We start from the raw sequence: 21,207 nt of genomic DNA on the forward strand, positions 1-21,207 counted from the left end.
ATATTATGCCCAGGTGTATCCGTAGTGATGTGAATGCTTGATGTAACAATCTTCGCAACCACGAATTTTACTGATCATCGATAGGCATGGGACATGGGATGTAAGGGTTAGTTGTCTACGAACGAATTGCTTTGGAAAGATTTTGACATTTCACGAAAGTTCCATCTAAGCGATTACGCAAATCAGAAAGTTGTCCCCAAGTCTAACAATGAGAGTTCAATGCAGCAAATAACCTCTTCCGCTTATGTACAACTCTGTCTAGTCTTGCAACCACCCCCACCACAATCTGCGTTTGTTCCTCTGATCTAATATCCGTCCTTACCCCACTTGTTGTATTTCTCGTGTAGCTCCTGGAGACAGTATGTTAGTATAGATATAGAGCATATAAGAACCTAGGAGACTCCGGCAATGGCACGCGTATGTGAACAGGAGTATATAATCCTTGGTATTCTGTGAGCTGGATAGATGGGGAGAAGAAACCTACCTTTGGCAAGTTAACATTGGGAACAATAACGCTGTGCAATGCGCTAGGTGCGTCCTTTGGTGGGTTTCTTGGGTCACCGGCTGGGTGGTATTGGTATTTGAAGTCCTGTCTGGCGGCATCGCCTTTGGAGCTCTCAGTCTGCCATGGCATGGTACCAGGAGCGACGTTTACTTTAGCTTCTGAGGTAGCTGAAGTGGGTTTACCACCTGATAACACAAGTCAATTGGAATGCTCAGTACCGGTCGAAGAAAATGATCTCACCGAAGTAGTAGCCGGCCAAACCAAAGGCACCGGCCATGACACCGAAGAGAACCTGCGCAAAATCTGGATTAGTCAAATCTTCGGGGAGCATCTAAAGCGGAGAACGAATAGGACTACAGTAAAGCCAGATGCGTTGTGTAGTTTCACTCACGTAGAGTTCGGGATCTCTCTTTGCGCCCTTGTTAAGAACATGGCTGTCTGCAGATTTTGCTGCAGACTTGGCTGCTTGTGCGCCGACTCTTGCTGCTGCTTGTGCGGACATTTCGAAAGTAGTGGGTGTGATGTTGTATCGCGGGTGAGCAATAATCTATCCTAGGAATGGTACGATGCGATTTCCAAGATGTTTTGGCGGAAGATGTTCACGGATTATGTCACCAACGTCACGTGCCGATGGTCGAGAATATGCAATGTTTGATTGGTGGAGGTCCCCAATGTACCAACTTTTGTACAATTGAAGCTTGGTGGGAGTGAATGCTTCTCTTTCCTTGCAGAAAAATTATATATAAAGAGAATGTTCTGATGGACTGGCTATACGAGGATAGCTTCATGTGTTCCTAGGTATGTATGAATGTTCAATCTTAATCCATCATATCACCATCACCCTTTTTCCCAGCTGTCCATGAATCTTCATTTCCCAATTGATATCAGCCATTTCCCACTTCTCACGCTTCAAAGCGGAAAGCAGACTTCACTCTCAATCCCTCCCGACGCTTGGACCCCTCTCTTTCCAAAAACAACACAACGGCGGCCGGTATTACAAACCTTCTCCTCTTCTTCTGCTCCCGTGCGTTACTTCGCTATTAACCTGTCCACTGTCCACCAGTCTACCTACGCTCCTACGTACCTACGTACATACACTCACACCAACTCGAGAGCTTTCTACTCCCGCACTCTACACTCCTTGTAAATTGTAACTTTAATTATTTTCTTCTTCAACGCCTCACTTCACCACTTTCCTACTTTACACTGCAGTATGTAATGCTTGAACCCTACTATTAAGATCGAAACTTAAGATCCCATTCTCACTCTCCTTAAAATTAACCTCTTTTACCTTTTTATTCCCTACCCAATCTCGAGCCAGTCCTTTTATCTCGGCATCCACCTTTTTATATTCCTCAATACCATCACACACAGCCAGAGTAGATATTTAATAAAATTAATTCTTGAAGCGCTTCTCGCCAACTTGCAAACTGGCTCACGGCACACGACCTTCACTTCTATTATTGTGCGACCGACTACCATTCTTCGTGTTGACATGACAGAGAGAAGAATTCTTTTGGAGGACCGATTTTGATATACGAAATGACTTCCCGGGACAATTCTTCGTCCAAATTCCTTCATTCCACAGATAACGACAATCACACCTTTCCCAACCCACACCTTGCGCCTTCAGAAATCGGAGATGGCGCGAGCGTTTTATCATCGCGAATGACCGATATAGCTTCCGAAGATGGAGATAATACAGATACCTTTTCCGGCCCAGTTTCGCAAAGTCAACGATTAAGCCAGCGCCACAGCATACAGACTGGAGATGGAACCTCAAGGCCAGGCACAGGAGTCACGGCTGTTTCTTCCAGAGGAACGTTTGGACAAGCTGCCCCAGCTCGAAGAGGCTATATCCCAGGAATAATGGCGCAACGAGGGAGCACATCAGGACGACCTCCAAGCTCTACAAGCAAGACTCACGTACCATCTCTAAGTGCCCATGCTTTCTTCCGCCCGATGAGTTCTCAGAGACTCCAAGCGCAACGAGGAGGATCTCGACCAGTTACACTTATACAGCAAGGATTTGGTGAAGATGGCTCTTTGGATGGAGGTAGTGTGAGGCAGAGCGTACATTCGAATATTACTATACCCCAGCAAATCATTACCGAAGATGCAGACTTACCTCTGCCACCATCTCGAGGTACCGAAGTGACGGAGCTAGGAACAGTGGATAGAGGTACCGCAAACACAAGTCCTACGCATGGCCATGCAGCTGGAAGTTTCGCAGATAGTGTCCGGCCCTTGCAGAAAGGTCCAGCGAATACGAAAGGACTGAGTCTTAACACAGATAAAGGTTACAAAAACGGCACTTCGACTCCCAAATCTCCACGGTCATTTCATTCCAATTTTTTGATGCCTACAAGAAACGATGGACCTGCTGGAAGCCCCAGTCCGAGTCGTAGCAATCAAGGCCGAGAAAAGCTCTCGTCTGCTGCTTCTTCACCAGGATTTACTCCTGCGGATGCGCAAAACAGGAACATGCAAACTCCAAACCTTGGTAAAAATCATCAATATTTCACAGGTAACACGGTATTTTGCTGGGGAGGTAGGCTGCAAAATACTCGGCACAGACCCATCAACATTGCCACGGGATTGTTTGTTGTAGTTCCATCAATCCTGTTTTTTGTGTTCTCAGCCCCGTTTTTATGGCACCATGTTTCTCCTGCGGTGCCTGTTGTGTACGCCTACATTTTTTACATTTGCATGTCCTCTTTCATACATGCTTCTGTGTCTGATCCTGGAGTGAGTACTTGCAAGCGCGCTTTCAACACCTGTAAAATTTATCTGATCAAAGCTAATATTGCTAGATTTTACCTCGGAATTTACACCCAATGCCTCCCGCAGAGGAGGATGAAGATCCTCTTCGACTGGCGCCAACTCAAAATGATTGGACTATGATCAAATCGGCCCAATCTAGCACAAATGCAATGGAAGTGCCTACGAAATACTGCAAGACTTGTAACATTTGGCGACCACCTAGAGGGCACCATTGTCGAGTTTGTGATAATTGTATCGAGACACAGGATCATCATTGTGTCTGGTTAAATAATTGTGTCGGGCGTCGAAACTATCGTTACTTTTTCGTATTTGTGACTTCGGGTACACTTCTTGGGACATACCTCCTAGGTGCGAGTATAGCCCAGATTATTGTTTACGGGCATCAACAAGATATTTCATTCGGTGCCTCGCTAAGTCATTGGAGAGTCCCCTTTGCAATGTTCATTTATGGCCTCCTCGCTACACCATACCCAGCCGCACTGATGGTGTATCATTTCTTCCTTATGGGTCGAGGTGAGACAACAAGAGAATATCTCAATTCACACAAATTCATCAAGAAAGATCGTCATCGTCCATTTACCCAGGGAAGTTTTGTTAGTAACTGGATTGCTGTACTTTGTCGACCCCGACCTCCAACCTACTTAAATTTCAAACGGAAATACGAAGAAGGCGATCAAAGATTTGGCGAGCGAAGGGGAAAACGAACGGCGCCTATCAATAAGGAATTTCAAGATGGAGGAAATAATATGGAAATGCAAAACGTTCATAATACGGAAGGGGAAGGGTTTCAAGGACCTACATCTTTGAGACGGACGACTTGAGGAGTTTGGCTGGGTGTTCTGGACGGGAACACTTTTTGACTTTTGCACTGACGCTAGATACCTATTTTCCTTGCATTTTTATGTTACCATGGTGGGATCATACTTGTACTTAATATTGTATTATTTTGGAAGAATATATGAGGTGAGCAGAAGAGAGGATAATACAAATGAATCATCGAATCGCAGTCACTGCTGGCGGTGGCCGACGATAGGGATGAGAGGAGAGTATTTTGATGAAAGCTGGAGGTTGTAGTACATTTTACTTTCTTATAGGAAGGAGATGAGATAAGAGATGGACAAAAAGAGAAATAGCTGATATCTCGAGACGGCCTTTATTATCATATTATACAAATATACCTAATTTACTCCATGACATGAAGATATACCTTTTTCGATATCGTCTTTTTCTGATAGGATGTCACGAGATATAACTCTTGTCTACTTGGTATTTCATTCTTTCGAGAGAAAAAAGTGTAACAGCACAGTAAGGTGAAACAGTCAAGGAAATAAATTCTACATAACACCTGCATAGGCTGTAAGACCTCCGACTCGTGATTCTAAGGTGAGAAATTCTGTTGTCTTGGATAAGTACCTAGGTACCTAGGTAGGAGATATAGGTAAGCCTGGACCTGAGTAGTTTGCGGTCTGATGTTTTTGAGAAAGAAGCTTGAGCTTCTCTAGTGAAAGGGAGGTTGGGGTAGAAACGAGGATGGGATGGTAATGGAGTGCGTGGTAATGGAATGCATGGTGCTTAGTGAACAGTGCTGAAGTGAACAGTGCTGAAGTGAACAGTGCTGAAGTGAATATGTTGAGTTGAAACATGTGATTGAATTGTGTGCAAGAAAGTTGTTCAGTCTAATGCATCACATTAGAAGATATTCCAGTCGTCATGCATGTAGAAATTAGGCCTTTCCATCCCCACGAAATTTGGCGAGATGATGAAGGGGCAGGCGCTCCGAGCTCTTATTAGCACCGCGCAAAGGTAAAAGTAAAACTCAATCGTCAAAATCAAAACATAATTCGATCATTCAGTAAGATTTAATTTGATTAACATGATTTTGATTGATATACAGTAATACCTAAAGGGCATTACAATAACAAGATAGGAATGTCTATTACAAATACATAAATCCTCCCATTTGATCTTGCGACTCTTCTTTTGGAAGGAAACTAATAAGACATAGCGAAAAGGAAACACATCCTGCAGACTTTGTCGTCGTAAGATAAGAGAGTGAGAAAATACTCCACCCAAAAACAGTTTTTGAGGGCGCCCGCGAGAGCTAACGTTGTAAGAGTCGCTTTCCATATCCATATCCATGTCCCACCAATTCTATAACCGTTTATCCGTCCTTCCAAGCTCCTGATGTACCCAAACAAACAAAGGAAAAGGGGGGGTGTGGTGGTGTAAGGAAATTATTCTAAAAAAACGATTCGCTCGCTCGCTCGCTCGCTGCCGAATGACTCCAGAAAAGATGATTAAAGTAAATAAGTCCCAGTGTTCCCAATCAAAAACGCCCAAAGGAAAATAACGTTGATACATTCATCGTATCCTGACCATAGTGTTGGAGGACGAAAAGGACGGGGTCCAAGAGAAAATGTCAGCCCCCGGGATCCAGCTCGTCTATTTCGAGGAAGGAGTCATTTCTAAATGCATCCGCGAAATGCTTCATATGCCGTCGTACATGATCTTGGGCATGGTGGAGATTTTAACGGCGACGCATCGTGAGTAATGATGACACGCTTCTTTCCATTCTCCATCGGGGAAGAGCGAGGATGTGAGAAGACTGGTGAGAGTTTGCATGGAGAGAGGGCAGCCTAAGTCGCAGGGTCCGGGCTGAACGTTGGATGATGTGATGTTGTTGTGCTGAGCCACTCCAGGGAGTTTACTGTGCTGTGGATTTTTGGTACTCGGTACGTGCTGAGTTCGTCTGCGGTGCAGAGAGACAATCCATCTGGAGGGGCTGAGGGGGAACCTGACGGGAGGGATATCGATGGGGAAAATGAAAGAATTGAAGACTTCGGTCGCGAGAGCAAGGCTGAAAATGGGCTATGGCTATTGGAAGTAGGGATTTTGTGGTTTTGCGAATCTGATATCGTTGCGTTTCGTTTCGGTGTGGGGGTGAGGTCGGGGAGGTCGGTGAGGTAATGATGCCTGGTGTGTGTCTAATACGATCTTTAATTTGATGTTGTACTCGTGATCGAAATTCGAGGGGGGGCTTTGAGATTGTTGACTACATGGTGAAGTTCGGGATTATCTATTGATAAGATTTTAATTAGTTTAATTTGTTTTTCAGATCTTCAAAATTAATATTTGTTGCTTTTGAGTTTCTGCTTCTTTGACACTTATCCTCTTGTGTCCCTGATGTCCCGTATGCCCCGTATGCCCCCTTGAGCCCTGTTTACTTATTCTCTTCCAAGAGTAATGAAGTGGGAAGGGCATTTTGGGGCAACGAGGGCATCTCGGGGCAACAGATGACAATGCAGTGCAATGGAATCCAATTGCAATCGACTATACAATCAATTGCGAAAAGGGGCATTTGTGAGTTGCTTGTAGGTAGTGAAGTGGCTGATGAATGTGATAAGGGTCGCTTATCTGGTCACAGGAAAAGAGTCCTCCGTAGAGAAGTGCTAAGAAGTACTGTGACGCAGTGTACCGCCTCGGCTGCATATTCCGACCTTGCAACATCTTGCAGCTTTCATCTACTCAGGGCCACTAAGAATCTAATAAAAGACCAGGGCTTTGAGTCTGAGACCTTTTTGCACTTGCTCAAGGTTCCAGCCTCGTCTTGACGATCCGAAACTTTCGTACTCAATTGTCTGCATTGGGAAAGTGTCCAAAGTACCAAATTGATTGGGAGGAAAAGAGAAAGTAAAATGAGGATATACTAACATTCAGTCCATTGTAGATACACCGGGCAAGAGAGATAATGAGGTATTTAGTGGTCATCATCATCGTTGTCTCTTGGGTGGCTTCTGAATGCCATGATGGAGTCTATAGAGTAACGATTAGCAACGACCACATGTATAGATGGAATGGAGAATCCTGTAAGCCATAACATAACTGCCGAAGAAGGATCTCATGAACAAGGAATTTCACATACTGGTGATTGGGAAGGATTCGGTAGACATTTTTGGTGGAGGTAGTTGGTTGTTGGTGTTGGTTGGTATGGATATTATATTGGTGGATGTACTTGGTCTTTGAGGGTTGGAGAGTGTTTTATGTATGTTCGATGATATTGAATATGAGATGAGTTTGAAAGGTAAAGTAATGACTTTGAAAGTATGTTGGGATGGAGGATGTTTATATCTGATATTTGATGCAGTTGGAAATGCTGAAACAAAAACGAATTGGGGAGAGGGGTCTGGGGGTTTAAGTATCTTGAGCTTAATGTATATAAGTCTTTTCTGAAGATATCACAATTATATTATTATACATAGCAACAACATGCAAAACACCTGCATAGGGCCATGCTTGGATAGTGGCTGAGAGCCCCATGGTAGATCGGTGTCTACGTTCAGATAGGGAGAAGATTACAAGGAGGCCATCCAGGCTGCCTTTCCCACTTCCAGGCACAAATGGGACAATAACTCAGCATCGTCATAAGTATGACTGAGGTAGTCAAAGCTGGGAGAAACCTTACAGGCTCGGCGTTGAGAAACGTATGAAAAAGGTTCCCAAATGTGAATCTCTGGGAATATCTGGAACCTTGCAACCTGACTAACTGTAACGACTCAAAGAGGTCCCAGATTATGAACCTTGGTACTTTTTTTGACATCTTAGCGACTAACTGCCTGGCGCCCATCCAAGGGGAGAGTGACTGTGACAAGGGTAGAGGGCGTCTCTTAACCTATCATTATTCTCACTCAGCTCCATTTGCCACGGTTCGCCCCATGTTTGTTGGTAACCATCAGTTCGAATTATAGCCACAAAAGGCGCCGGCTCTGACTCTTCATTCTGAGCCAGGGTGCTAGGGAGTAGGGAGTATGCACACTATGGAAAGGGTCCGAAGTACCGTACCATTAGCTTCGCAATGAAAGTACCGTATACCTGCAGCCTTGGGATGATGATATCAGGCATAAGGGACGACGTTTACGGAAAAGGAAGTGCAACGGATCTAGTTTGCAAGGGCAGGAATGCATGGTAGAGTCATTTGTTTGATCTGGATGGGACAGAATTCATGGATTAGATGGAAGAGGACCCAGATGGAAGAGAAGACTTACTCGTAAGTTGTCACTAACTATAGCTAATCTTGAACACACATCGACCAAAGAGCCCTTGAATGAACCCCACGGTCTCCAAGACAATATCCCAAAGTAGAAAAGAGGATACCGGAACCAGAAAGCAAAACCAAGTCTCAGCCAATTTATTGGGGAAATCCCACAGTATCCAAATTAGGAATCATTTAAATAGATTCTGTAGAAATTTGTTCTAGAAACATGAAAATCTACGGGGTAGTACAGTGGATTGGAAATCTATCAAACCAATCTCTCCAACTACGGTACCTACTCTGTCGATGGTAAAAGCAAAAGCATCTAATCCAGATGCGTCAGCCCATGACTGGGGGATTGGGACTGGGGGGGACTGGAACTGATGGACTGGGACTGGGACTGTGATTGTGATTGTGATTGTGACTAGGACATTTCATATTGGGTGTCTGTTTGACGGAGGGAGGGAGGGTGAGCAAACGAGAATATCAATCAATCAAATAAATCGTGTTGGATCCATGTTGGATCTTCAATGTCCAATAATCTTCAATCATCTCTAACAAAATTGTGGTTGATCGATTAATGTTTCGCATTTTGTATTTCTAGACCCTTCATCCCTTCATCCATTCGTTTCCTTGTCGCGTTCCAGGTTTCTTGTCAAGGGTTGATTGATTACTTTCCATTCTCTGTAGTCTGTACGGATCCCATTCTGAGGGTCCACAGTGCGTCTACAGTGCCGCTGGTCCGCATTGATGAACATGAAGCCATCCGATCTGGCCCTCTATGGAAAATCCATGGACGCTTCTCTTGTCGGTCGGGGGGTTTCTTTGCTTTTGCGGCAGTACTCATGCCATACCTCCTCGTATCCTCCGACACCGACACCGACACCGAGGGAGATCGGGCAATTCTTACTCACATTCCATTGCTACTGTAACCTAACGTGTACCACCCAACATTGCATACGAGTAGCATCACAGCATCACAGCATCACATTTGCATCGCATAGCCTAATGTTAGACAAAGCAATCCGATCTCCTTCCCGCCTTATGGTCCTCTGGTGCTCCGTGGGGGCGGGCTGTCAATGAGATTTCCCAAGTATCACGACCTGCCTGCCTGCCTGCCTGCCTGCCTGTCTGTCTGTCTGTCTATCAGTTCAACCACCATCTGCTGTGCATATCCGTAGAACTACTTTTCTGTGTAGCCTCCATGTCAGCCAGTACCTCGCGCAGGCCATCTTGGAATGCATCGAAAACAGACACAGAAGAAAAAAAGGAAAGTATCATGATTCATGAGGATTACGCCCTCTCTCCCAGCTGCCTCGCCTTTGGGGGGGATTATTGTGATACACATTCATATTGGTGATCATACTGGCGATCATCTCGGTGAGGAGTGTGCCATGCCCTCCCTCGTATGCTAACTCGTGAATCTGCACTTCGCATGCAACTGAACCCAGATTTGATATTCATTTCTTTTCCTCGACACTATCACCGCCGTGATGATACATGAAATTATTGAGCCCCATCAGAAGTCCAGCAGTTCCTGCAAATCCAGAAAGGTTGCTCACCGAACAATGACACAGCATGTTTGATGCAGGTCGAGACCAAAAACAAATGTAATCGCAAAACACAGCCTACCATTTTTACCATCTATCATCTACCATCTACCAACATCACCATATAGTGCAGTGCTACCGTCGCGATGAAATCAATCCCTACGGCTGGGCTGAACATGACAAGGTTTACCACGTTTTTGCTCTCCTATGAGGATGGCATCGACGTCACACACCCTCATTCGTAAATTTCCCCTTTCTACAATACGATTACTTTTTGTTCCTGCGTCAAAATGGCTTCCATCTCGAGTTCCCCGGCGGGATTAACGGCCAAATGGACAAATCCATCTTACTTACATGTCGCATCTTACATGGTGATCTTACATTTGGCAACACACACAGCTCGTAATATACTCGTACTCATGAGCATGAGCATGAGCATAATCTAATCATAATCATACTCATACTCACCACGCTCACTCGCCCATCCACCCATCCACCCTCCCACCACCCTCGTTTTTCCTAACTCAGCCTTACGTGATGCGATGCCATCTATGTATTTTGACCATCATCCACCAATGTCGGTACCACCACCACCACATTCCCACATCCCCAAGAGTCAGGTGGATGACATAAGATTCTCTATTTCCAGATAGGAGAGATATTCAGCCAACATTTCTAAAAATTGAATTTCTGGTACACTTTACTATACAAGGGAAATGTGCAATTTACTCTCAGGATCTCCCCTGTCCGGCACCACAATCCGCGACCACAGGCCAAAGTAAGCAAGCCTTACAAGTTCAAAGTTAGAAGCAAACCAAACCAAACCAAACCAAACCCGGCTCCCTCCCTCTTCCATTCCGCGACCGTTGTATCCAATGTACTGGGTACTTGCTAAAGAAAGAGACTGTGGGTTTTTGTACGGCACTCACACTTTAGTGTTGCACATCTTTTCCTGTCATGTTTCTCTTTCCTTTCTCTGTCTCTCTCTCTTTTTTCTCTGTTTCTCGATTTCCTGTTTCTTGTTTCTCCTTCTCCTTCTCTATCGCCTTTTTCTTTTTCTTTTTCCTTCTTCGTTCCTTCTCCTTCTCCTTCCCAACCCCCCCGGCCCCAATCCAAAGCAAATTCAATCGTGGCAATTACGCACGCGTTGATGTTTCTTCTTCGTGCTTCTAAAACCTCCTGGGTATCTCGTTATTGGGATCGATCCATCTCACGCTCACCGAATTCCGTCTTCCGGTACGGCGGTGGATCCGAATTCCCTCATTCAATTCATAAAACATGGGGGGGGGACCATTGGAACTGGGATTGCGATGGGTCTTCGTACTTACTTTGCGATATACTATTCTTAACTTCTTTTGATTTATTTTTCAACCCCCTTTGATCTTCTTTTGTTTCGAAATTCTCCTTCTTCTTGCTTCTCTTTCCCTTCTCGAACGATTCGAATGAATCGAATCTCCCTTCAATCCTTGGTATGGATCTGTGCTTCCCCTGCTCACTCCACCTACGTACCTTTTCTCATCTATCCACACCATGAAGTGCATGATCGATCACGCTGCTCTGTCCATCATCTACACCTTTAGCAGGCTAGCTCTCCCACTGCCGACCCATAAGATCACCAATCTCCCCCTTTTAGGCAATGTGGATTGCGCTCTCTAGCCAAATGCGAGAGCATGTCTGCGATATTTCTCCCTGGTTTTCCGCATGCCTGTCTGCTGGGTTTCGATCGACAGGGAATATTAATATACACCCCGAGATGTCCTTCAGGGATTCTTTTCTTTTGCGGTTTTATCCTCGAGGTTGGCTGTCCTTTATCCTCTGTATGGGTTAGAGGTCACCAGATTCACTATGTCATTGAACAAGTCATTCGTCAATCACGTCAATGGCAATAATGACAATGATGAGGCAGGAAGTTGATCAGTTGTCGATTGTTTCCAATATGGTACAATTCGAGTATCTATCCTTGGCCGTGCAAATTCACTCCATCATTCATGAATCGTGACTCTATACTGTCTTCAGCTGAAAGTCTAGATTTGGTGTATTGTTGGTTCTAGAAGCTTTTCTCGTTATATACCTCCTCATCACCCACTTACATCACTTTTATGCAACTTCATCAAGATTTTATGTTTCGAGTCATTAATCTGTTCTCATTGATCGGATCCCAGAAATTATGTCCTCCCACTTGTCTTTTCCAACTCCTTTTTCTTTTGTGCCCCCCCATCCAATCCAATCGTTACTCGTTGTCATTCATCATCAAAATCATGATCATCATGTCAAATGTACAAAAATAATACGTCGCTCCTGATACATCGCGAGTCAACTCCCTGGTCTTCTCCGCAATCCTTTCCAGAATTTCTAACCGGACCAGTTCATCCTACTTCTTCCAGTTCCATTCCGAATCGGGCCATCCGATCCCAACCCCCAGCCCACAGTATCTGCCAAAATCGATTTGCCGACGATCCGGGAAACAATCCCTAGCATCTACCGGTAGAACCATTGCTCAGGGTTTTCAATGTTCCAGAAAATCGTCCAAAAATACACAGGCTAACCGGGCCGCATCCGTGTAAGATGATTCGTTGACTTTCAGAGACAACGACAATGGGTCATCTCGCAGAATCTTCGAGACCTTTACTCTACATGACCGAACTTGAGGTTCTGTTCGATTGAAGCAACATTAGTCTCAGGGTTGATCACCACTTTCGTACAATAATTTCCAATAATCAAACTCGGTCGGTGGCGAGCGGACACAGAAAGAAACGGTGAAGAGAGGAGAGGCCAGCAGAAAGACGGAGAAACATACCATGATCCCGAACCACACCTTTCACGTCGTGTACAAAGCCGGCAATCCTTTCATCGATAACTTTGCCACGCCATGCACCATCACCGTCACGGATTGGATTGAAGCTCTCCTTACCCCCTTTCCGTGTCTTGAACTTGGAATGGAGAATTTCTTTGCATCTCTCGAACAAGTTCGTCTGAGTTACTTTTACTCTTTCTTGGAATTCATGACGCTCAATGATTGCTTCTTTGCCACCATGTTTGATTCTGGATTCGGCACTACATTTACGAATCAGCATCGGATCCTAAGACTACGGGATTAAGGAGAAGTACGCACTTGCAATATGAAAGACCTAACGTCTTGTCCATGACGAGAGTCAAGACGAGCAAGACGCTGAATCCAATGGCCCATTTTCGTTCATTTGTAGTTGCGCGATTGCTAGTCCACATCATTTGACCCCATTCCCTGAGGACTTCTTTGATTCTTTCCTGTTGAGATATAAAAAACGCTACTTTGATCTGGCGGGAAGCACATCTTGGAGACGATTCTGGTGGAAAATCTTCTCTCAGGCGCCCCTCTACCAAATTTGTAGACTCGCCGTCGAGGATCAAGCTTCGTTCAAGTATGGCGCAAGCAATGTGGATTTCTAAGGCCTCGCGGAGGAGTTCATACTGTGGCTGTCAGCTATCAGGACCATCACAATAAACGTTGGGAGTATCAATTTGGACGGAAATTAACTCCAGTAGTGCAAGATCAAGAGAGTACGCTCAAGACCGGACAAATTTGCAGCAAGAAGACTACCGTCTGAAAGATAAATGTCTTACCTCATCATTGGCTTCCACACCAGCAATATAAAACCGGCATACTGTCTTGAGCAAACGTTTCGCAATATCTGATTCCTCAGGTTCATACGCTATCCTTGCATATTCATCTAGATCATGCTGAACAATCCTCTTAATATATCGAGCGTATTCTTCCTGTGTCTCCTCCATCAACATAAGCGGAATACCAAGTGGTGGACTCTTCTTTCTCGTGAATGTCGGTCTACCTGATGCGTTGAGATACGTCTGATGTTGATATCGAAAAATCGAAGTCGAACCTCGTACTGATAGAGAGACTACGGTAACTTTTAGCGGAACGCGGTAGCCCCAGCTCAATCGCACTATCATCTCATCTGTTCCCCATGCTTCTGCGTTTCTCGAGATGAATTTCTTGGTGTTCTCGGTTGTGTACAATCTTATGTGACTTTCTATAAATTTGTTAGAATGAGCTCACCACCAAAGCTACCGTAGAGAGCATACCAGGTACTAAGAACTTATCTAGCATTTCGACTGGATCATTGAAACATGGTAAGAGGCAAAATCTTCTCTTTCCAGAAAGCCTGGTACACTGTTCGCAAGGAAAGCCAGGTGAACATGGTGAGCACTAATAAAAAGCAATTAGCAAAACACCTCTTTGTGTGATAGTTGTACCCTCGTGCGCACCTTAATCTTAGAGAGATGGCAAGCCCAGCAAGCGCCCGCTTGCCTTACATCTCTCGCCTCCCGCTTCTCTTTTTCTGTTAGCGGCCTTACACGGCCCCTCGTAACCTTGTTCTTTTGCGGCTCAGTAAACGCGCTAAAAACATGCGAATGATGGGTCGGGTCGTCTGGTGAAAGTGGTGGTTGCGAGCCGGGTGGGTGTGGAGAGTGGTGCGATACTGGGGAGCCATGGGAAGGAGTATACAAAGTGTTGGAATAAGAGGTTGATGTGTCACTTTCGTCAAACCAATTAGGTCTTGGTGCTTCTGGCCCATACACATCGTGGCTTGGTTGGCCATGTGCAGTTACAATTAATCTGTCGCTACCCACAGGTGATGATGTTTCATAGGATAAAGGAGATCGCTCGTGTTCGTAGGAATTCAACGGCGCTGGCTCGGGCTCATATGCGACGCAGTTGGTGTTAGGATTTTCGTTGAAGACATTGCCATTTGCATCGTGCGAATTCCAGGGATTTTGTGAACGTATGTATCTGCCTCTCGGAAGTAGGTTTGGAGCTTCAAGTAGTGGGGCTACTGAAGGAGCTATAGGCTCTGTTGGGAACATGTTAAACCCCCAATCTAGGGAAGTAGATGCATTATCGAAGGAAAATGTGGAAGTAGCAGGTAATGAGGTATTCATGTTTTCGGCGCGTTGGATCGCTTGATCGACCATCATGTTTTGGTTTACATAATCTGTTGTAGTGTCGTCAGCAAAGCAGTTGACCTCGGATTGAGACAAGATAAAAACGTCCGGACACGATATCCCAGAACGGGCACATGTGAGATAGACAAGATCGGCAAGCAAAATCATTACATACAAGGAATCTCAAGATCAAGTAATGGACTCGACTCTCCCGGGGATCCAAACGGGAAAACATATGTGTCGGATGTGGCCGAGACGGCAGAAGCAGAAGCCAGTTCCATACTTCCATGACTCCCATAGCTTCCCACGTTACCCTCTGACATACAAATGTCTTCAAAATCCGAGGGTCCAGTTAGGTGTGTAGTAGAATTCACGATATCCCATGGCATGGAAAGTCCAGGCATAGCTCCGGTCTGGAGCGATAATGAAGCACCGCCATTGGTTCCGATGTATGTCGAGTATCCAGGACTCACAGCATCATCGGGGCTAATCGGGATGGTATTCAGAGGCCCTGTAGAGAAATTGGCCAGCCATGATGCATCCGGGAGTGAGGTGTGAGGCGCCGTCAAATTCAAAGTTCCATCTCCAGCAGTCGTAACACCAGCGACATGTCCAATGATTGATGACGACGAAGGAGAGGTATTGATCGCGGCCTGGTACTCAAAATAGTCAAAGTTGGGCGCCGGCGAGAACCTGTCTAACCTGTCTAGGCGGGTATCTAGACGGATATGGTAACTTGGATTATGTCGCAAGGACGAGCTCCTAGATCGCGACGAGAGCGACGACGATGGTGAATGTGAGTGTGAGTGTGATGATGCAGGCGGTGAGGCACTGGGGCTGTAATAACGGCGCTGAGTATGCGACGATTGCTGTTGCGGCCTCTTTCGAACCCTTTGTGGTGAGATCGGATTCGGCCACTCGGCCCGAGCCCTCTGAGGAGTGGGCTTTTCAATCATGACCTATGTGTAGTAGGTATTTTGTCGGTATTATTTTCCTCTTGTTCGTTTATTCAAATTCTGTGCGGTACGTGCGTGCTTATCCAGGACCTTTTTCGAAATGTAAATGAAATGTTAATATCAGAAGCATTGCGGTGAAGCTGTTCGAGCCAGAGTCATCCTTGGATTCGTGGACCGTGCCAGTATGTATGTAGGTATGTATGTGTGTGTGTATGTATGTATGTGTGTATGTATGGAAAGATGGATAGATGAATAGAGATTACAAGAATGAGGGGAGGGATGGAAGGAAGGATCCGATCGAAGATCTTTTGTCGAGGCTATCTATTTCCACAAACGATAACCTATTCTTTGATACTGGATGAAATATGAGAAAAGCGGTGCAAAATGCGGAAAAGGGAAGAAAAAAATCCTTTTTATCAAAAGCTTTGGCTTTTTTCGGGGTAGCAAAGGGCACTATAGATACGGGATGTAGTGGACTGGTGGTGGAATGGATGATGAATGAATGAATGATTGCTGATGGATGGATGGATGATTGACCTGGGGTGTATATGGTCTGTTCTGTCTGCACTGCACTATCTGCATTATGCGGAGATGACCAAGACCAAGACCATGACCATGACCGGGACTCGTGGGGACACGGGAAACACTTGGTTGTACATATGTAATATAAACAACCACCCACCTACCTACCTACCTACCCACCCACCCACACACACATACATACATACATACATACATACATACATACATACATACACAAAACGTTCTTCAAGAACCGGATGGGATGGACAATGTGGAATGCTGCAATCTGGATTTGTGTATCACGATGTTAGGCGGTTTTAAGTAAGTTGAGTCGATTAGATCAGTTGCTAACGAAAGGTCGACAGTATTCTGGACTCTGGAGAGAGAGGGATTGTTCCTTCCAAGAGATAAGCGATATATGATGGGTTGAACTTGAACATCGTGCGGTGTTTGTTTGTCCATCTCGCATCTAGGTATTGCAAACAAGCAAATGGGATGGAAGCGATGCAGAGCCCCAAAAATTGAGGGGTGGGAAAAGAAGAAAAGATGTGTTGTAAAGTTGTAACCCTATAATATTTATGATTTATTATGATTTCCATCCCTTCATTCAAGTTCATTGGTGAAAATAAATGGGAAAAGCTCTCTCGATTGCCAAATCTAGCTCACCGAGTAGAACTTATCACGCTTCTTGCTGCAATGTAACGCCGAGTATGCAGTTAAAATATGCACTTCTACTGAAGCGGTTGAATTTTTCGCTTCTCTCGTTGGTTCTTCCAAATGTCCCTATCGCCTGCAGCGCTTTCGTGGGCTTCTCTCGACATATAAAATATATGGAAAATGGGTATTTATACCAAAAATAAATTTATCGCTTCAGGTATGTCTATCTATCTTTCCAGTGGCCCCATCAGCGACCTTTCGATACTTCTTCTATGGAGTGCTCGTCGTATCTAGATACCCTCATACCTTCCTCACTCAGCCTAATGATTTGCCCGTAATCACGTGTTTGGGATTAGCATCATGTAGGTGCCAGGATTCATATCAGAACCATCAGGATAAAAGTACCGATTTTGATTACGCCCCAAGTGAAGTGTTTCGAGAGTTTATATCGAGATGCACTTGTATTGTAGGATAAAATGGAAGGATAAATGTAAATGGCGCCATCTGATCATATCACGTCACATCCAAAAATCAGAAAATATGTCTCTCAATGTCATCATCAGCTATTTCTCGTTTTCGCCCTTCATCACCCTTCACGCTTTCCCCAGATCCGCCCCAATCATCTTACACAAATCAGAAACTGCCCCAAGTGGAGATAAATGCCCCAGATTATCGACCAGGATACTAGGATTCTTGTTGAGCCTCATGCATCTCATTCTTAAGCTTATTGTATGCTTGAAATATCGAGATTGCCTAATAATTTTGTGACAAGCGAGAAGGCTCGACTCTTGGTCCTTGGCCATGGCCCGAACCATTCAGTCCCGAGAGGCGTCTTTGAGTGGGTTCATCTCGGTAAGATTCTTCATCATCATCGCCTTCCTCGATTAGCCGTCTTGTCTCTGCCCTATTGTCTTCTTCTGGCGCTTCGGTATCACCACTCGTTATGCTGTGAATGGGTCGAGACCAGTACGAGCGTCTCCAGAAGGAGGTGGTAAGCAGATTAATGATAGAAACCACCTGTATTTTGAAGTCAGAAAATGCATAATATCTTTTATTAGCCGCAATATGAAATGCCTTTCGTTTTCAGCGAAATGTTACAATATAACCTGTGCATAAATAACTTTTTATGCATGCTGAAAGTTTTCAGAACATTGGTGAAACATGTAGAACTTCTTCGCCCCTCGTAACATAAAAGCACGACTGAAAGATGAGACTATCGTATCTAGCATACACCCAAGGGGTGGATATTTTGATACCGTAGAAAGGAAACGTACCTTGATGGTGAAAATAACGATGGCAACAAGTAGAAGTAGGCCAGCATTTATCTGCTCCGCTTGTCTCCAGGGGCCAAAACAGCTTCTGTGGGAGTAGTTAGATTGATATCTTGAATATGTCATTACAAGATAGTGGAGTGATAAACTCACTGCGAGCGGTCCGTCAAAGCCTCGCAACTCCCGGGACCCTTTTGATTCTTGATCGGCGAGGCCATGTCAGCCATAGAATGAAGACCACAACAATTCAACGCATCTTGAATTGCACTTATCTTTCTATCGTCCTTTGCACTGAATAGACTATGCCATGCATCTTCCAGCCCACAGTGTAATGATTTTGGTGGTATCATATATGTCAGGGCGAGAGTAGCAACAATAGTTTCGTAGACCAACTGGAAACCAATAACAGCAATTAGTGGTAGCGTGAGCTGGTTTTGTTCCTTCTTATTCGCCCGCTGGATCAATCCAACGGCACCTTGTGTAGATATTCCAGTGACGAGGGGTAGGACGACCGTAAATAGTGCGAGAGCTTGGGAGACAGGAAGGGAAAGGGCGCGAATTTGTGAGTATGCATAGCTAGCGAGTATCAGTCTAAGACCATCGACAATTGTATTTTTGGAGCTTTCTACCCAGCTACAGCAGTCAGAATCACCAGAAGCTATATCGGATCAGTTCTGTCTTGAACATTCAGATTAGTCGTGATGGTGCTCACAAGTGGCCTTGCCCATGGTATCAACTTCTTAACAACGTCCATGGCGGATATTGTTGACTATCGAGGAGAAGCAAACACAGAAATTCAGCCGGGAGAATCACAAAAGCTGATCGAGAGTGCGCTCGCACAATGAACTGTAATGGCAAAGCTGGAAAGGCTAGAAAAGCAACGGGATAAGATTGATGTTCGAGTTAAAGGGTTGAGTGATGAGGGAATGCTAGATAGACAAATAAATCGATATATTCTATCGTGCAAGAAAAAGGAAATCCAAATGGAAATGGATATTGAAATCGAAATCGAAATCGAGAACCAAAGAGAACAAAACAAACAAAATGATTACTAGGTACATCAACTGCTTTTGTGTTACCAGAAGATTACTTGATTGTTTTTGTTGATATGTTGATAAGGAGGGGTTAGCAGAGTTGTTTGCATTCGATTGGTATAAATCATATCATACATACCAAGGTATGATTGATTGATTGATTGATTGATTGATTGATTGATTATCCTCCCTCTGCCTCTCCCTTCCCTTCCCTTCCCCTCCCTTCCCCTCTCCCCTCTCCCCTCTCCCCTCTCCCCTCCCCCCTCCTCATCTCTCCTTCCTGCCTCCTTCATCTCTCATAGTAATAAAAGAGGGGAAATCCAAGAATCCCAAAGTTCCAAAGTTCCAAAGTTCCAAAGCTCCAAAGCCAATAATTTGCCCCACCACCACCATCACGACCACCACCACCAAAACCCTAACCACGAAAAGAAGACGCCTTTCTCAATTCTAATGGGTCCACCAGGTCCCTTCCAATAATCAACTGGTGGTATTACTTTGTACTATTGCCATTATCATTACCATCACCATCACCATCACCATCACCATCACCATTACCATTACCATTATCATTCCTATTCCGATTCCGATTGTAAACTTCCGCCCGTGTACCCAAATACTTCAGATGCACGCATGTGCGAGAAGTGTATACATAACCTTCCTTACCTACCAGCCCACCTACATAACATAACAACCTAGGTAATAATCAAGAGTCAACAAGTCAAATTCGTCCACAAAAATAACATCACGTCACATCAAGGAAGAGACCAAAAAAAAATCATCATATTCTCCATCCATTTCTTTGCATAATCAAATAGTCAAACCCTTCACATCACCGTATCGTATCTCGATACCCTTTCAAAAATGGCGCAATCAACTCAATCACCCGTCGCAGGCCACACCTCTCCGAAAAGTCCTACGTCTCCAGGAAGATCTAGCATACCATCTGCCATGCAGGCGATGCCCGATTCCCGTCAACAAAGCTTCGAAGAAATCTACGGACCTCCCGAAAACTTTCTCGAAATAGAAGTATGCTATCCCATTCCCATTCTATGCTATACAAGACCACACCACACCACACCAGCATCCCAACCCCCACCCCTCTCTCCTCCTCCAACTTCCCACCTGCCCCCTCACAAACAAATAAACCACCAACTCACCCCTCCCCTCTAGGTTCGCGATCCCCAAACCCACGGCATCGGCCGCAGCATGTACACCGACTACGAAATCAACTGCAGCACCAACATTCCCGCCTTCAAGCTGCGCAATTCGACCGTCCGCCGCCGCTACAGCGATTTCGAATACTTCCGCGACCTCTTGGAGCGCGAAAGTGCGCGCGTGACCATCCCCCCTCTACCCGGCAAGGTCTTCACCAACAGATTTAGCGACGATGTGATTGAGCATCGCAGAGAGGGCTTGGAGCGATTCTTGCAGATTGTCGTCGGACATCCGCTCTTGCAGACGGGTAGTAAGGTTTTGGCGGGATTTGTACAGGGTGAGTGGCTCTCGTTTTCGTGACACAATTTGCTACTCTATCTCCGAAGCTTCGGATTAGGGAATGGGATCACTTGACAATGAAGGAGCTATGTTAATCTTTGAGTGGCAGATCCAAACTGGGATCGAAATGCTTGGTGAAGTCGTTGGGAGAATTTGGAAGTGAAGACTCAAAATGTTCCACGAAAACTCAAGAAACAACGTCCGTATACCATGGGAAAGACGATATCAATGGTACAAACAATGTCCTAAGCTACAATGCAGGAAACCTGAAATATGATAAGATAGCTTATAAATATGGGAGCATGTTAATTTCATACTCAAAATGGGGTGAGCGAGGGGGGGGGGGGTTAGCCGTAGTTTTATTTCGATTCTCTCACATATACCAAGGGCGTTTAGCTGGTGGGTGGCTGCATTTGACCACTCTGGGGAAATGGTTGCTTGCACATTTAACTGCAAGTTCTGTTATA

The 21,207-nt window shown here is 45.0% G+C and overlaps 5 protein-coding genes across 5 annotated transcripts; 2 read left to right on the plus strand and 3 right to left on the minus strand.

The window, feature by feature from the left end:
- Positions 1–305: 305 nt before the first annotated feature.
- Positions 306–1,007, minus strand: EAE98_010873 (uncharacterized protein; the record flags this gene model as incomplete). The annotated part of the gene is made up of 4 exons (XM_038958495.1): positions 306–350; positions 485–690; positions 746–797; positions 897–1,007. The coding sequence occupies 4 exons, from the start codon at positions 1,005–1,007 to the stop codon at positions 306–308; spliced, it is 414 nt and encodes a 137-aa protein (XP_038805155.1).
- A 1,040-nt stretch (positions 1,008–2,047) lies between these two features.
- EAE98_010874 (uncharacterized protein) lies at positions 2,048–4,110 on the plus strand (the record flags this gene model as incomplete). Its single annotated transcript, XM_038958496.1, has 2 exons — positions 2,048–3,253; positions 3,319–4,110. 2 exons carry the CDS (start codon positions 2,048–2,050, stop codon positions 4,108–4,110), a joined length of 1,998 nt encoding a protein of 665 aa, XP_038805156.1.
- Positions 4,111–12,374: 8,264 nt separating this feature from the next.
- Positions 12,375–15,762, minus strand: EAE98_010875 (uncharacterized protein; the record flags this gene model as incomplete). The annotated part of the gene is made up of 7 exons (XM_038958497.1): positions 12,375–12,520; positions 12,666–12,922; positions 12,981–13,315; positions 13,469–13,893; positions 13,946–14,069; positions 14,129–14,856; positions 14,982–15,762. 7 exons carry the CDS (start codon positions 15,760–15,762, stop codon positions 12,375–12,377), a joined length of 2,796 nt encoding a protein of 931 aa, XP_038805157.1.
- Positions 15,763–17,694: 1,932 nt separating this feature from the next.
- Positions 17,695–18,966, minus strand: EAE98_010876 (uncharacterized protein; the record flags this gene model as incomplete). Its single annotated transcript, XM_038958498.1, has 5 exons — positions 17,695–17,958; positions 18,216–18,300; positions 18,366–18,788; positions 18,842–18,870; positions 18,925–18,966. 5 exons carry the CDS (start codon positions 18,964–18,966, stop codon positions 17,695–17,697), a joined length of 843 nt encoding a protein of 280 aa, XP_038805158.1.
- Positions 18,967–20,107: 1,141 nt separating this feature from the next.
- EAE98_010877 (uncharacterized protein) lies at positions 20,108–20,798 on the plus strand (the record flags this gene model as incomplete). The annotated part of the gene is made up of 3 exons (XM_038958499.1): positions 20,108–20,272; positions 20,417–20,738; positions 20,788–20,798. 3 exons carry the CDS (start codon positions 20,108–20,110, stop codon positions 20,796–20,798), a joined length of 498 nt encoding a protein of 165 aa, XP_038805159.1.
- Positions 20,799–21,207: the final 409 nt, after the last annotated feature.

The sequence above is a fragment of the Botrytis deweyae genome (assembly GCF_014898535.1).
Source record: "Botrytis deweyae strain B1 chromosome Unknown BDEW_041, whole genome shotgun sequence".
NCBI lineage: Eukaryota > Fungi > Ascomycota > Leotiomycetes > Helotiales > Sclerotiniaceae > Botrytis > Botrytis deweyae.